A 16,563-nucleotide genomic window follows, 5' to 3' on the forward strand; every position below is an offset into this window, starting at 1 on the left:
TTGTGCTGGTCCTGAATTTGAACTCAGAGCCTAGTTCCTGTCCAATTGAGCCAGCTCTACTTCCTGCTTTTGGATAGTTATTTGGGGATAAAGGTCTCAAAGACTTTCCTGCCTGGGCAGGACTTGAACCTCAATCCTTAGATCTTAGCCTCTTGAGTCCAGGTGTGAGCCACCAGTGCCCAGCTACACTTTTTTTTGTTGAGATTTGGAAACGATGTCTGGAACTAAGTCCTTAGAAGAGCTTTGTTACTGAAGCTAACTACTTCTTCAGCCATCTGATTTCGCTTCTATTATTGCTAGGCCACAGATCTGAGCAGCCTATTACAAGGTTCCTGGATAGCAGCTAGGACCTAGAGGAGTTATGCATGTGTGGGCTTTGGAACTTAAACTTCTTGTTGGTTAGTTATTAGCAACTGCCTCCTCCCCAGACTACCACAATAGCTGCTTAGCAAAGAAGAGCCAAGGAAAAGAACCACCCAAACGCAACAGAATGTACTCATTTCTAAGCCTTTCCACCTGTGCTGCCCACTAAGGCAGTCACTACTCTGGGGCTATCAGGTGCCTAAAATGTGGCTGACACACCTGAATGGAGTTTTTTTGTTTTTTAACTTTTAGCTAAACTTAAAAATGTTAAAAAAAAATCCTGATTTTTAGGTACCACTTGGATGTGTGAATCTCCTTTGTACATACGTTGTATAAAACAAATGTGGACCAAGCATTGCCAATGGCAATTTCACTCTGGGGTATGAAGCAGATGTAAACGACACCACGGATTTCAAAGTCTTACAATTAAAAGAAGGTAAAAATATTTCATTAATATCTTTGTGTTCATGACATGTTGAAATATTTCGCATAGCCTTGGTAAAAATGTTACTAGTAAACAGATTTTACCTGTGTGTGTGTTTTTTTATTGTGAAAATTCTGTACAGAGGGGTTACAATTACATGAGCAAGATAGTGAGTACATTTCTTATCAAGCATTGTAGCCTCCTCCTTTGTTTACCCTTCCCATCCCTTCCCAGCCCCCCCCCCCAAGTTGTTGTAAAGTTCATTTTCAACATGACAACTTGTACTTCTAATTGTTGCAACGGATCCACCTGTATCCTTATTTAAACGACTTGTTTTTCCCCTTCCCCTCCATAAATTATACCGACATCAAATACAGTGAAAGCAGGGGTTATACTGTGGGGGAGGGACATACAAAGCAACAAAGAAATAATCTTATAAATGCTTTAGAAACAAATGCATGAAAGAAAAAAAAGCATTTAAATACATATCTTAGGGTTCATTTTCCTAACATCACCTTACCTGTGTTTTTAATGTTCTCAACTCTGCGGCACCGACACCCACACCTCGCTTACAGACCTCCTCTAGGAACCTCCTAGTTCCCTAGGCCTGGCAATTCCCGATGCGGCCACCAGAGGGAGCCCGGTCGCAGCTCGTTCCCCGGAAGTCGCCCTCCGCCCCTCCCCGCGTCGGCGGCGCGCTGAGTGACTTCCGGCGGCGCGGGCGCGGGGTCGCGGTGAGCCGGCGCGGGGCCGCGGCGCGATGACCACCCTGCGGGCCTTCACTTGCGACGACCTGTTCCGCTTCAACAACATGTGAGTGACCTGTGGGCGCTCCGGGTCGCTCGCTTCTGGTCTGGTCCTGCCAGTCCTAGCCCGGCCGCGCCCTCCCGGCCGGGACGCCCTCAGCCCGGGCGGGGGACGCGGGCGCCGTCCTCGGGGCGCCGCGGGGTGGAGGTGCGCCGGCCTCGCTCACCTCGGCCCAGCCGTCACCCCACGTGTCCGTGGGGCCGGGCTGACGTCCGGGGACGCGGGGGTGGGGAGGACGCGCGGGGGGGACGGCGGGCCGGGGGAGCGGGCCGGGCTCGCGGCGCCCCGGGCGCTGTCCGGCCCGCCGACCCCGGCCGGAGCGCGTCCCCGCGGAGCGGCCGTGTGAGCTCGCAGGCCCGCCCCGGCACGGGCGGTCCCTGTCGGGTCCGTGTCGCTGGAGTGACGCGCCCCGGACCGGACCTCTTTCCTCTCTCTCTCTCTCTCTATGGAGTGGTGGAGTGGGCAGAGGCTTGGGGAAGACCCCGCTTTGCGCACACCGTCCCCCCCCCCCCCCTCCAGGCAGTCTCTTCCAATCCAATTTAAGACCCGTGACTTGCCAAGTACCAGTTTCCAAAAGAAGATACTTTAGCGTGGAGATTCGATGAGCATCCTGCTGAAAGGTTATTTATTACTGTTTGAGGCGCGCTCCTGTCCAAACACCTGCCTGGCTCCTGCGCTTGACGTTTTGCCTACCCGGCCTTTGTCACATTTCTGCCTGCGCACCTATTCCTGATCCACCTTTTTTAAAACCATCAGGGCAAGTCAGTGCCGGGTAACCAGAGACGAAGGGGTTGTGACTCAAGTGTCAGGAGGGCGGGAAGAGCTTGGCAATGAGGCGATTAGGAATCTCTCAAAGAGTCGCCGCAAACCTTGAAACACGAAGAAGGTATTGGGAGGAAGGAGTTGAGGCGCACTGGTGAGAATAGGTGTGGTTGGAAAACATAGATCCGTGTGAATACAGTGATTGGTGTCTGTAACTGAGCAGTCAGGGAGAAAACAGGTGAAACACGTCTTTGACTCTTGTGGATGGATGGAGATTTTTTTTTTTTTAATCCTGTGGGAACGTTGTATGGAGCCTGTATTGAATTGTTACTATCACCTATACCTGTTCTCAGGGCTTATGGAATAATCCTTAGCCTTTACAATTCTGTGGTGTACTGGTGTCTCTTTTTGGTTTGAGTCAAGGCTACCGCTCTACCACTTAAGCCACAGCACCACTTCCACTTTTTCTGCTTATGTGGTGTTGAGGAATCAAACCCAGGGCCTCATGCATGCAAGACAAGCACTTTACCGCTGAGCCACCTTCCCAGCCCCCTTGGTAGTTCTTAAAAAAGTAGATCCCTGACCTCAGAAAATATTTTAGGCATTCAGATTGTCACTTGGAGAACTACTGTTCTATGTTGAGACTCCATAGAATTGTTCCCAGGACCCATCATGGACACCAAAGCCCAAGGATGCTCTCAAGTTCCTCATTTACAATAGTGTTGTAGTATAAATGCCCTGAAAACCTCTCATGTAGTCTCTAAATTAATAATAACGCTCAATATATAATGCAAGTGCTTTGTAAATATTTCTTATAGTGGTGGTTAGAAAATAAATCTGTGCAAGAAATATGTGCACGTACAGTTGTTCTATATGAAGTTACACATAACTTAACCAGTGAACTCAGTGGGAGTATGAGGGATTGGTGGTGTGGCCTGTCAGGTTTTTATCCTAACTCGGGGTGATGTCCCTTCTCCTTGTTGCTAAGGAGTAAGGCTCATATTTTCTTTACATTTATTAATGGGTAATGGGATAACATAAGGAGGTTAGAATGCACTCAGCCATCCAGTGAAAGGTTCCTATGGGGAGGGGTGCTGTTTTTTTGAGGCAAAGGTGCACATTCTTGTCATTGCTAGAAATGGGTCTGGGAGCAGCGCTGCTGATGGCCACAGTGGAAGGAGGTTGGTAAAGTCAGTGGGAAGTTCCCACCTAAATGAGTTCTATTCTTTAACTCCATTGGTAAGGACTCATACCTTTGACATGGTTGGCTACTTAAAAACAACACATATTTGTACATTTTCCCCCTTGGCCTGGTAAGGTATGAGGTATAATTAATGTCTACGGAAGGTAATTTGATAGTCCTGGTGGGGTGGGTAACCTACAGGACTCTTGGTCTCTGGGAACAGCAGTGACAACATCCTATAGGACTCCTCAATATTAGTGCCTAGAAAAAATCCCTAATACATGTTGTGCCTTTTGAATTAGAGTGCCACCACAGCAGGAATGGGATGGCTTGAGCCTTTGGTCTTTCTGTCACACAGACCTAACAGTCACTCTTATTTAGTGTGCTGACAGAATATTTAATCCCATTTAGCCAGGCGTTGGTGTCCCCACACCCAATTTAACAGCTGTCTGTCTTAGATCCTGCATTTATCACTCTGTTGTCTTGAGTAATACTTGGTTTGTCTATTATGTTAATCCTAATCCTTCCTACTGGATCCTTTCCAGTTGCATTTATCCCAAACACAAATACCCTTCCTACTGCTCTAAAATCCTAGGGTAACAGTGCTTTTTGATTTTTGTATCTGGTAGCAAACCAGTCACCTTCCTGAGTTACTGTAACCCCTATGGGATATATGAGATATATAAACCCTTTGGGCTCAGGACATAAATGCTTACAGCTGAATGAGTAATAGTCTCTTTTTCCAGTTCATGGCTTGTCATGCATCAGACTTGATGATTTGAGGGTACTATTAGTAATATTAATGACTAAGGGGACCTGAACCTATTGGGACTGGGCCTTTTTAGGTCCCTACCAGCAGCTACCAGATAATCTTACCTGGGGAATTACAGTTTTATTGTTAGCTTAGTACTTTCTGAGTATGAGATGACTATCTGTTCTACTGGGTCTGGAGTTGGAGTCAGTTTCTTTAACTCAAGGATGTAACTCTTTTCAGCAGTCTGAACAGCATATGTTTAAGAAGACCAGGAAGGGTCCCTCCCAGGCTGGCTTAAGCTTGCTTTTCTTCTAGGTCTAGATCAGCAATAGGTTGATGAGGATGAACAGGAAAGTTGATGAGGGAATTTTGCCAACAGCTCCCCCCCCCCCCTTTTTTTTTTCTAAGAGAGAGCAAAGTAGAAGACCAAATAGTTGTGAGCCTGGAAACTGATTGACTTGCTTGGAGACTCTGACAGGGCCCTGCAGCAGGGTTACAATGTTTTTGTTTTTTAGGTTTTTGACCTCAGAACTAGTGAGGGTGATAAATCCAATATCCCCTTCCCGAAGGGGAATCTCTATTCAAGGAACAGACTCAAGTGAAGATGGAAGAGACCCTGGGGTTGACAAGAAAAGCCAGAGATGAGTAAAGCCAGATGTAGGCCACAGCACCTTGTTCCTATGTTTTCTGTGCCTGATCCCAAAATCAGTGCTTCGGGATCAGTGTATCACCCAAGGCAAAACTGTTTTATTCCCAAGACTGCCCAATAGTGGCAACTATTCTCCTTTTGTTGCCCACAAGGTTTAGGGTGGGGGAGCCTCTTCTTATAGAGAGGTAAAAAGACTTCGGTCCCTACATAACAGCAGGGCCTCCTCAGGGGAATGTGTAGTGTTGCTTGGGATTCCTGGAGGTCTGATGCTCAATCCAGCCCTGGAATATCTGGGTATGTGATGAGCTTGGCATGCAGGCTCCACCCTTCAGTGGGTACCCTGCCTGTTCTATCTAGAGAGAAATGAAGAGAAAACCTGCTAGAGAAAAGGGGAGGTTTTCAAAGTCTCAGGTGAATTGTTTTTAGGGCAGTGAGGGACAATGACTAGGGGAGTGGGAGGGAGAAAGGAACTGGGGAACTGGACTGGTGCCTGAGCCAAGGAGGTAGGGAACTTACAGGAGGAAAGGAAAGACAGTGGATCTCAGTCTGGAGGATTTGTCTAGACTTCTCTTTTCCTTGGATATTTCTTTCAATCCTTTTCACTTAGCTCCTGTCCCACCAGGGGGTTTAGGCACCTCAGCAAATTGGCAAGTCACCCAGCCTCAGTTAGATTCAAATAGAATCCAACACAGCCATTAGTCACAAGAGCTTGCTACCGTAGGGTAGATCAGGATTTCATCCTTATTTGTGCCACCTGCCACCTCTCATTCACACATACCATTTTTCACAGTCCTAAACACCAGAGCAATATTTTGTCACCCCAGTTTCTTGCCTCTGGCCCATGAATAGACTTACAGGGTCATCACAATATGTGTCTTTAGAGCTCCTTTACCCACACTGGTGAAGTCTCCAGGAGTCCAGGTTTATATGCTGATCCAAGAAGTCACTTGTGCCAGCCCAACCACAGGGCTGCCACAAGCAGGCAGCAAGATGTGTCTCCCCTGGAGGGGGAGCTAGGGCCTCTCCTTCCCCGATGGAAGAGGGATTCCAGAGGAGTCACCTACTCTTGGAAACTCACAACCCCCTGGTGTAAAGACAGTAACACACAAGAGTTACATTTTCCCAAGGCATTCAACTTTTGTACAGAAGGATGTTCTGCCACTCTCCCCAGAGGTAGGCAGGCACACTAGACAGGGTGGACTGCTTCATTTTATCCTAACTCAAGGGGTGACAGTCCTTCTTGTTGCTAACAAGTCAGGTTCATCTCTTCTTTATGCTTGGTTATACAAGGAAGTTAGCACTGAACCATCAGTGAAAGGTTCCTACAAAGATGGGGGAATACTGCCCTTTGAGGCGAAGATGCACATTCTTGTCACAGGTTGCTGGGAACAGAGCTGGTGATGGTTACAGTTGGAGGATGGTGGTAAAGTCAGTGGAAAGTTCCCAATCAAGGGGGTTCTATTCTTTAACTCCATTGGCCTTTGACATGCTGGCTGGTTACAAAGAACACAGGTGACAGTTACAATTGAAGTGAAGAAGCAAGTCATTCCAGCAAATTATCTGTACCAGGAAATATTAGTATGCAGTGGTGACTGGTTACAAGATGGAGACATTTTAGTTTGACAGAAAACCTTGTTTCTTCTCATAGAAGGTAAATTAGGGAAGCCATCTGATTTGACAAAGGTTTAGAGTTTGGGAGGTGACATAGTACCTGAAGATTCGGCAATAAACAGGCTAAGTCTTCTGGCCAGTTTGTTTAAACTGGTTAGTTTTAACCCTGTATTATATGAAAATGGATAGAGAAAAAATTATATGCAGACACTTAAAATATTACATTGCAGATCACCTGATGTGCTAAGGCCTCTTCAGAATATGTCACTAAGGGAACTCCATCTTCCTACTACTTTTACTAGGTCAGTTTGTTAGGAAATAAAAAAGCAATGGGTGTAGACTACTGCAATTAGTCAACCATATTCATAGAAAAATATTTGAGTGCCTACTATGTGCCAGTATTAGAAACAGCAATGAGCAGAAATGTTGGTGTCTTTATGACACTTATACTTTAGAAATAAAACCTGGGAAACTAAGTGTTGAGTTAAAAAAAAACAAAAACAGAAGGGTGAGAGGAGATTCAGCTGACAGAGACGTGGGGAAGTTAGGGAAGTGAATATGGAGCAGATGCCTCCCAGACAGATGGAACATCAGTGCAAAGTTCATACGAACAGGAGGTGGTGGCCAGAACACCTGGAGTGCATGCAGAAGTGTAAATGATGATGTCAAACTACAAGGCCAAGGTCTTGTGAAGACTTGGGCTTCTCTGCCAAGTGCATGGAGACACATAGGTGGAGTGGTCACGTGGCATGGGAGTCTGAAGTCTGGAGTAGCATTTTAGCTTCAGTGCTATGTAGATGACGACAGGTGACCAAGAGGCTAGATCACACCAGTTATGGAACATGAGTGTAGAGAAAACAAAAGCCTCTAGGAAATACCCAGGGATGTCAAGAGCCGGAGTAAGGAAGACTGAATCCCAACTGAGGAAAACCCAGTGGTAGGGTCTCAAGCCCATGAGACAGAAGTTCAGGCCAGAGTGGGGAACCGTGTCAAGCTGCCAGTAGCTAACTGTGCATCATATTTGGTATTTCTTCTAGGAAAGGGGCAGAAATTTCTCTCTTGACAAATGCCAAAGAGAAAGAATTGAAGGGACAGTGTTCTGAGTAGGGGTAGTGTGCTAGGTCTGTCAAGTACTCCACTGTGTGACAGAAGAGCCAGAATCATCTGTGGGCTCAGTGTGTGACTTTGGTGGAGCTTCTTTCTGCTGCACTGTTGAGATGAGATAGCATGTTGGGAAGCTGAGCTGAGGATGGAGGATATGAAATAGCCAAGAATTGTGGGCCAGGGTGCCAGGGCTCCCCAGGATTGCTTCAGGACTTCTGCAGGGCCAAAGCTGTTTTGATCCTGGTTTTTTGTCTTTTTATACTCATTTCTCACAACAGTACATGTTAATATGCAATTTTTTTTTCTTTTGCTTTTTTGTTCTCAGTCGTGGGTCTTGAACTCTGGGCCAGCATGCTGTCCCTGAGCTCTTTTGCTCAAGGCTAGTGCTCTACCACTTGAGCCACAGCACCATTTCTGGTGGCTAACTGGAGATGAGTCTCCGGGACATTTTTTTTTTGGCAGGGGAGGGGGGGTCTGGTCGTGGGGCCTGAATTCTGGGCCTGGGTGCTGTCCCTCAGCTCTTCAGCTCAAGGCTAGTGCTCTACCACAGCGCCACTTCCGGCTTTTTTCTTTTTGCTTATGTGGTGCTGAGGAATCGAACCCAGGACCTCAGGCATGCAAGGCAAGCGCTCTACCACTGAGCCACCTCCCCAGCCCCTCTCCGGGACATTTCTGCCCAGGCAGGCTTTGAATTGAGATCCTCATATCTCAGTCTCCTGAGTAACTAAGATTACAGGCATGATCCACTGGTGCCTGGCTAATACGCAGTCCTTTCAAGTGACTGTTTTACATTGTAGAATATAAATATATAGCCAAATAAACACAAGCTTAGCAATGTTTTAGTGTGAAAGGGATTTTGGAAACCAAAATGGTTGGAGAACTACTGAACTAGAGAAATGTAGTGTGACTGTCTAGAATCAATCATTGAGTCCCAAACAAAAATCTGACTAGGAATGGAACAGTTGAACCTAACAAAATAGAAATAGTAAGGGGTACAGTTAACTGAATGGGAAGAACCAAAACTGGTTGAAGACGGGTATTGGTTTTAAGAATGTTAATTTGGGGAACATGTGCTAGGAAATGCTGGGAGGCACCCTCAGTACTAGGGTAAAGTTGAAGGAACAGCGTTAGTGGGAATGGAGAAGCAAAAAAGTGTGGAGAATGCCAACAATTAGAAGGTGGAACAGGAAGAAGTTGTGAGGAAAGACCCTTTGTCTAGACAGGTAGGCGGATTCTTGTGGAAAGATACTAGCAACAGGCAAGTTTGACTGTGAGTCTTGTGACTCCCTGTTCTTAATATTTTTTTATTTAGAAGAGAGAAACTTCTGATGGAATCATTATTAAAGCAGCAGTTAAAATGTATATAAGTGCCAGGTGCCAGTAGCGCATGCCTGTAATCCTATCTTCTCATGAGGCTGAGATCTGAGGATCAAGGTTCGAGGCCAGCCTAGGCAGTTAAATCCATGTGACACTTACCTCCAATTAATCACCCCCCAAAATGAAGTGGAGCTGTGGCTCAAGGTGGTTGAGCACAAAAGCTCAGGGACAGCACTCACACCCTGAGTTCAAGCCCCATAACATGCCAAAAAAAAAAAAAGTATGGATACTTTCATATTTGCTGCTTCATAGCTGCTAAGTAGTTGAAAGTGTATATTAAGCACATTTTTATTTTCCTTGTGGCATATTTAGTTTTAACAAGTTTTACAGTTTGTGAACACTACTTACTATTGATATTTCTCTTGTTTCTTCCAGTAACTTGGATCCTCTTACAGAAACTGTATCCTTTTTGTTAAAAAAAAAAAAAAAAATGGTTTGCCAAGAGCAAAGAAAACAAAAGGAAAAACAGATTGGGTAATGAAAAATTTAAAAATTCCTAACTGGGAAAGCAAACCACACTGAAAAAATGAAACAAATGGTTGCCTTAAATCTGCCTGACACACTGTTATATAAATCAGTAACATTACAGCTCCTCTGACCCTTAGTGGTAAGCATGCTGCACACAGCAGAAAGTACAGTGACCTCAGGAAGACAGCTTATTTTCTTCTGATGTGAACAAAGTATGGAGATGACAGCCCGTTCTGTGAAAGCAGTGGTTTCATAAAATCAGCAGCAGCCAGGTTCTTGTAGTTCATCCACTCTACCAAGGTAGCCTTAATTTTCCTGTTCCAGATGACTGCCAAGGCAAACCATCTCATATGCGTTTCTGGCAGAAGAATCGACAGGGGAGATGAGTGTCCTTCCCTTATAAGGGTATCTTTGGGAAGCACCATTCAGACCTGAGTCTCACTGATCAATGGCTCCCTCCTCCACTACCTAGTTCTTTGGTACGTCAAGGTTTGATACTAAAAGGAATAAAAGACTTGGAATAACAGCTGGCAATTTCTATTATTCTTCCAATAAAAAATGGTCAAAACTATGTAAAGACAGAGTATTCTTGATTATGCTTAAATAATACGACAACGTTCACAATCTGGCTTAAAACACAAATTGGACTTCTGGATTCTTTTTGTGCCCCTCCACCTGTTAACTAGTAATTTACCAAAAGAGAATTGCAGAGACTAATGTACATACTAATTTACCAAAAGAGAATTGCAGAGACTAATGTACATACTAAGAATACCTGAGTTCAGTCTCACCAGTCAAAAGATACAGAAGCTGAAACAAATATGAGGAGCCATGTTTACGATATTGGAACTCAGTGCTTCACGATGGTGAGTTAAGAAATAATATAAAATTTTAGTGACCTTACTAATTGGTAGTTATTCCTAGAAGGCTCTTTGGAAATGTAATGTATCATAATTCCATTTCCTGAAAGCTAAAAATGTTATGAAATAGAAGCAGCTTATGTCAGAAGTTGGTAAACAAAGGTCATTGGGCCACATTTGGATGCTTGCTTGTTGCTAGCAATTTTTTACTGGAACATGTCCATGGTGTTAAATAGCTGCACAAATTAAATTGCATTTGTGAGACTTTTTTTTAAAAAAAATTGAGTAATTTATGCCACATATGGTTGTCTGGCAGGAGGGAGATTTAACTTGTCTCTTCATGCAAGTGAATAAGTAAAAATTAACAGCAGTAAAAATTAACTGCAGGTACAAGCAACATGACAATATATCAAAGTTGAGTGAAAACTAAAAAACAAAACAAAAAAACAAAGCCTTTCAGGATTTCACTGTCCAGTAAAAGAAAATGTTAGGATGCGAGTTAATTTAGATGGTGTGCCTCCAGTGACTAAAGTTTACAGTAAAAGTCTCAATGTACAAGTGAGTACATGTTTGAACATAACTTGCTGGCTCACCCTAGTGGTTGATTTAGGAGGCCAGAGATAGGATGGCTGTTTCTGGGGTTCCTCTTCTAGGCAGAGGAGAGGTGGTTATGGTTATCAATGGCTGGGTGGCCACGTCAAGGGTTGAGGAGTTCTCAAAGCAATGGTAAACACTGAAGAGGTTTCCCAAGAACGCTTTCATGTATTATTGATGATGTTCTCTTAAAGAATTACACCATAAAACAAATACAGCTGTAAGGACACCCCAGAATTGAAGAGTTAAGTGATAAGCAAATTATCTCAGCATTTACTCTTCTTGATCAGCTTTTAGCTGAGCTGTTAGAAATTGAATCAGTTAACATCTCATTGCTGGAACAAAAGCAAGAACTAGCCATTAATTTTCCAATCCAGTTAGGGAACCATAAATGTATTGAGCATCCGCTATGTGCCAAGCACCAGAGAGTAAACCTGACATCCACAGTTCAAGGGAAGACACCCGGCGCACAAGTAAGAGTCTCAGGTGATAATAAATGCCACCCAGAGACATTCCCAGTAGGGAATCAGACTTGACAAGAACTTTGGAGGCCTGGTTTTAGGATGATGTTTTATCTCTTACGGTATTTTGTTTGGGAAAAAAATCAGTGCTAAATATTCCATGTTAATGTCTTATAGAAAATTTTCATATGTAGAATTGAGGATGATAAAGTTACAACTAATATACTTTTTAAGAAAACTTTTTTTCAGAATTTCCCTTTAAATGAAGAACTTCTTATTGTCCATTACTTTTCACATTCCTTAACAGGACTCTAGTATGGGATTCCTTTTTACTTACAGTATCTTGCCCACTGGCCAGAGTATTTCATTGTTGCTGAGGCGCCTGGTGGAGAATTAATGGGTTATAGTAAGTATAATACTTGTAGTACTTTTTAGGGCAGGTAAGATTTTTAATACACGATTTCAACCTGACTGCTTTATGATATACAAATGGAGGCATCATATTCATGATGTCCTTTAATTTTGATGCCTCCCAATTCTATATTTCAGTCATTCAACACGACATTTGTCTCTTCAGTTTTAGGCATTGTGTTAGGTCCAGGGTATGTAGCTGTGAACCTAACATAAAATCATCTCAAGTCATCTTGGATCTTTCCTTCTGTATGTTAAATTTGTTTTTTTTTTTTTTTTGGTATATAATGCAAGGTTTTAAGGCATCATCATTTACTCAGTTGCTTTGCTAACAACTTGAGCTATGAGGTATCTGCTATATGGACATACTCACTAGAAATGTTAGATGTATGTGAGATACATATTCAGGTCCTTTGTTCAAAATTAGTTGTGTTTTTACTCTATCATTTTTTTTTTAACATTACCTAAATCTATCTCTGGAATGAAACATATAAAAGTACTAATCATTAATTGATGGTTTCAAAAACTTAAAAACCCTGTCATTAGTTTCCCTTTTTGGTGGGCTCTGTAAAACCAACCAAATCATCTGGTACATGGTGGGACAAAACTACATATGCTTTGTGTCAGTTGCCTATTGCTGTTTGCCTGTATTGATAATTTTGTTATCCAAATGGCCCTTGACAGAAAAAAGGTTCTCCCCACTTCTGCTTAACAGTGATGCATCAAGCACTGACTACATTCTGTGTAAATCAGTGTGTCTTAACTATTGCATGTATTTTTTGTTGATAGTTATGGGTAAAGCAGAAGGCTCAGTTGCTAGAGAAGAATGGCATGGACATGTCACAGCTTTATCTGTTGCCCCTGAATTTCGACGCCTTGGTTTGGCTGCTAAACTTATGGAATTATTAGAAGAGATTTCAGAAAGGTGAGATCTTGTTTTTCAAACACATTACTTTATAATTTAGGAACTCTAATCATCTATTTGTTGAACATTTATAGGATTATAGTTCTCACAACAATTCTGTCACTCAGAAAGAATGGTATTATTGTTTCTGGTTTGCAAAGTGAGGCCTGTAAGCTGCAGAACTGATCAAAGACCAGCCTTCAAGTAATGTTTCTTTTAATGTTCTTGTCACTAAGCAGATGCTCTTGAATTCTCTTCAGATTGCCCTGGACATATTTTTTGGTGTTCCTTGTTGTTTCTTCTTTTCTTTTTAAGAGAAGATTTCATTATGTAACCCAGACTGGCCTCTTGATTGCTAGAAATATAGATATGCTCAAGCTAAAATGTATTTTTATTTAAGCCATGGGTTTTAATGGGTATATACCTGTTGGGCACTAAATGACTTTAAACTATGGAACAGATTCAGTACATACAACTACCTACACTCCTATTTTCCATTGATTGTTGTGTGTGTGTTCTATTTTTTAAATCACAAAAAAGTGATAGGAGCTCCTATCTTAGGAGAGAAAGAAATGTCTCTGATCAAGAGAATAGGTGGAGAGACAGTTCTGGAGACTTATTACAGTTTCCACACAGTTATTATTAGCTTTAATAAAGGCAAGTTTTAAAAGAAACAATTGTGGCTATAAATGTTCTGTTTCAAGTAGAACATGAATTCAGAGACTTAAGGACCTGAGTGGTGAAATGAAGATCTATGCTAGTCTTTGATTTTCAAAAAAGTTTTTTAACACGGTATTACTGATATCTGTTGGGGGAAAAGAAAAAAGCAGGGGCTGAGAATGTGGCTTAGTAGTAGAGTGCTTGCCTAGCATGCATGAAACCCTGGGTTAGATTCCTTAGTACCACATAAGCAGCAAAAGCTGAAGTGGTGCTGTGGCTCAAATGGTAGAGTGCTATCCTTGAGCAAAAGCAGCTCAGGGAGAGTGCCCAGGTCCTGAGTTCAAGTCCTAGGACAGGCAAAAAAAAAAAAAAAAAGCATTACTGTGTGGCAGAGAGGGAGCTAGAAATGGGGTCTAAAACTGCGTTCCACATATAGAACTTATTATCTGAGTAGAAAATTAAGTTCCCTTTTTAGGATGACGTTTAAGGTATCTGCTTATATGTATGTATCTTTACATGTATACATTAAAGAGGAACTAGCAAAATACTAGTGGACTCAGGATTCCCGTAGCAATAGAGTGCTTACCCAGAATGTGAAAGGCCCTGGGTTACATCCCCACTAGCACAGAGACCGAACTGCCTATATTCTGTTTAAGAAAAAGAAAAAAATTTAAAGTAATGCAAATTGTAATAAAGATGGCATGTGTATTGGTAATAGTTCCATTATAGCTGAAGCAAGGGTCACTGCATATAGAAAAACATGAAACAACTGAATATATACCCAGAAACAGATTCAGAGAACATTCTGGCAGAAATGGTTAAGGATACAGAGCAAATTCAACAAACCTTTTCTGGGTCAGTATCTTCAGGCTTTTCAGGGCACCTAATAATATCTGTTGCATAGTATTTTAAGTAACCTATCAAACTAAGTTTCAAACCAGCAATCTTGCCTCAGGATTTTTAAAAATTGGTTATAGGCTCTGAACTTGGGGCCTAGCTAGGCATTGTCTTTGAACTTTTTCACTCAAGGTTAGCCCTCTGAGCCACAGCACCACTTCTGGTGGTTAATGGGATATAGGAATCTCATGGGATTCTCCTGCCCTGGCTGGCTTCAAATCATGATCCTTAGATCTCTGCCTCCTGAGTAGCTAGGATTACAGGCGTAAAGCACCGGTATCCAGCTGACTCATAGAATTTTTAATCAGTAGGCAAAACTATTTATGGTAGGAATGTATTAAGTAGGATTCTACTTCTTATTTATCTGAAATTCATAAGCAGAAGAAACTAGTAGATGGTAAATTTATAGTAGACAGGAAGGAGAGTCTAGAAATGAAAGGTAGGACCTGAATGAGCAAGGGGATGTTACTAAGCAGAGACTTGGCTGTTACTTGCTTCCTTTACCTATACTTGGGCCATGGCCACATAGAAATTTAATTTTTAGGAACCAGGTTTGTACTGAAAAATGATTGCCATAAATCCTAAATAATTAAAATTGCTTTTAGATCATCAATAATAACCATTCTGAGTAGTCCTATTACTTCCTAACATTTTCTCTTTTTTTGTTTAAAGAAAGGGTGGATTTTTTGTTGATCTTTTCGTACGAGTGTCTAACCAAGTTGCAGTTAACATGTACAAGCGGCTGGGCTACAGTGTATACAGGACAGTCATAGAGTACTATTCAGCCAGCAATGGGGAGCCTGATGAAGATGCTTATGGTAAGCTCCCTTTCCTGACAGTAACTCCAAAAGAAGTATAGTCTTAATAAATTTAAGATCACATTTGATCTTTTAATATACCTTAGTTATACTTAACTCCTATAGATTATTACTTCACTGTTAATAAAAACAAACATTGATAAGCTACTTCCTGGGTGGGTTCTGGTTAGGTCTTTTGGGAACTTTAATCGATATAACTAAAACCTATTGCTATTCATCCTAACAGATATGAGGAAAGCACTTTCCAGGGATACTGAGAAGAAATCCATCATACCCTTACCTCATCCAGTAAGGCCTGAAGACATTGAATAACCATAGGCAGTGGTTCTTAGGCAGATGTTCCAGATAGTTTGTAGTCTATGTATTTTCAATGGATGACATTGGAGCTCTATTAGGAGAAGTAAGACTTCAAGAACATATACCGATTCCAACTCTCATTCATTGTTTTACAGCAAATAGGTTTGCTGTAATAAAATCCAGTCAAGAAGGCAGCTATGAAGTAGGATATGTTCCACTATCATGGTTCACAATAGGCATATTGCTCCAGCCACCTCAATTCTGTGCCTGAGAACCACTGCTGTATATACATATATTTTTTATTTTGTACTGAACTGTTGATTGAAGCTTTAAAAGCATATATAAAATGTATAAATTTAGATGTATAATAAAATACATTGTTGACTATGAATGTTTTCTGAAAGATGTGAACATCTGAAATGATGTCTGCCCAGATAAGTTAAGATTTCCTTCTTTCTGCCTACCTGTTTTTATACTGATGGTCCTGGATCCGTTCTTCTACTACTTCTGTGCTTAAAGTCTGCTTTTTCAAGAGGAAAAAACATTATCTCCCCAAACCATATAATTGGATCATACATACCATGTATTTTTATGTGCAGTTTCATTACCTGTAATATGGGAAATACCCATAGAGTAAAGAAAATTCTATACTAATTAAAAATATGTATGTACATACATGTATGTATATATACGTATGTACATGTATGTATATATACATATATATACACACATATACATACACACACAATAGGAAATTAGGGTCTTGCTGGCTGTACACACTGGCTTGGAACTCCTGGGTTCAAGTTACCCTCCTGCTTTAGCTTACTAAATAGTTGGGACATACTCCACCACAGTTTGTTACAAAGCTTTAGGGAAAAATTAAGCCTTTAGAAAAAAACCTTGAGTTGGCAGAATAGCTCAAATGGTAAAGAGCCTAGACAAGTCTTTTGGTGATACACTAAAGTAGAAAGAACATTTTGTTCTTGCAAGAGAAAAACTTCCTCTTAAAAGCCAATGGCACATGCTCACAGATTCGGATCTCAGCATTCTGACCCCTTAACTCTGAAAAATCACCTAAAGGATAATTAAAATCACAAAAATTCCCTCCTTGCTGGCTAACAGATCTCAGTACTCAGCATCAACTGCTCCAGTGATGAAA

The 16,563-nt window shown here is 42.0% G+C and overlaps 1 protein-coding gene across 1 annotated transcript; it reads left to right on the plus strand.

The window, feature by feature from the left end:
• The first annotated feature begins 1,479 nt into the window (after positions 1–1,479).
• Naa20 (N-alpha-acetyltransferase 20, NatB catalytic subunit) lies at positions 1,480–15,795 on the plus strand. The gene is made up of 6 exons (XM_042666407.1): positions 1,480–1,600; positions 9,410–9,434; positions 11,733–11,823; positions 12,618–12,753; positions 14,962–15,107; positions 15,334–15,795. The coding sequence occupies exons 1-6, from the start codon at positions 1,548–1,550 to the stop codon at positions 15,417–15,419; spliced, it is 537 nt and encodes a 178-aa protein (XP_042522341.1). The 5' UTR covers positions 1,480–1,547; the 3' UTR covers positions 15,420–15,795.
• The last annotated feature ends 768 nt before the right edge of the window (positions 15,796–16,563 follow it).

Source organism: Dipodomys spectabilis, unplaced genomic scaffold (assembly GCF_019054845.1).
Source record: "Dipodomys spectabilis isolate Male_0828 unplaced genomic scaffold, ASM1905484v1 ptg000365l, whole genome shotgun sequence".
Taxonomy (NCBI): Eukaryota; Metazoa; Chordata; class Mammalia; order Rodentia; family Heteromyidae; genus Dipodomys; species Dipodomys spectabilis.

Coding starts and splice junctions, on each gene's coding strand:
- Naa20 (XM_042666407.1), top strand. CDS start 1,548: ATGACCACCCTGCGGGCCTTCACTTGCGACGACCTGTTCCGCTTCAAC. Junction 9,435..11,732: donor TGGATCCTCTTACAGAAACT/GTATCCTTTTTG, acceptor ACAGGACTCTAG/TATGGGATTCCTTTTTACTT. Junction 12,754..14,961: donor TTAGAAGAGATTTCAGAAAG/GTGAGATCTTGT, acceptor TTTTGTTTAAAG/AAAGGGTGGATTTTTTGTTG.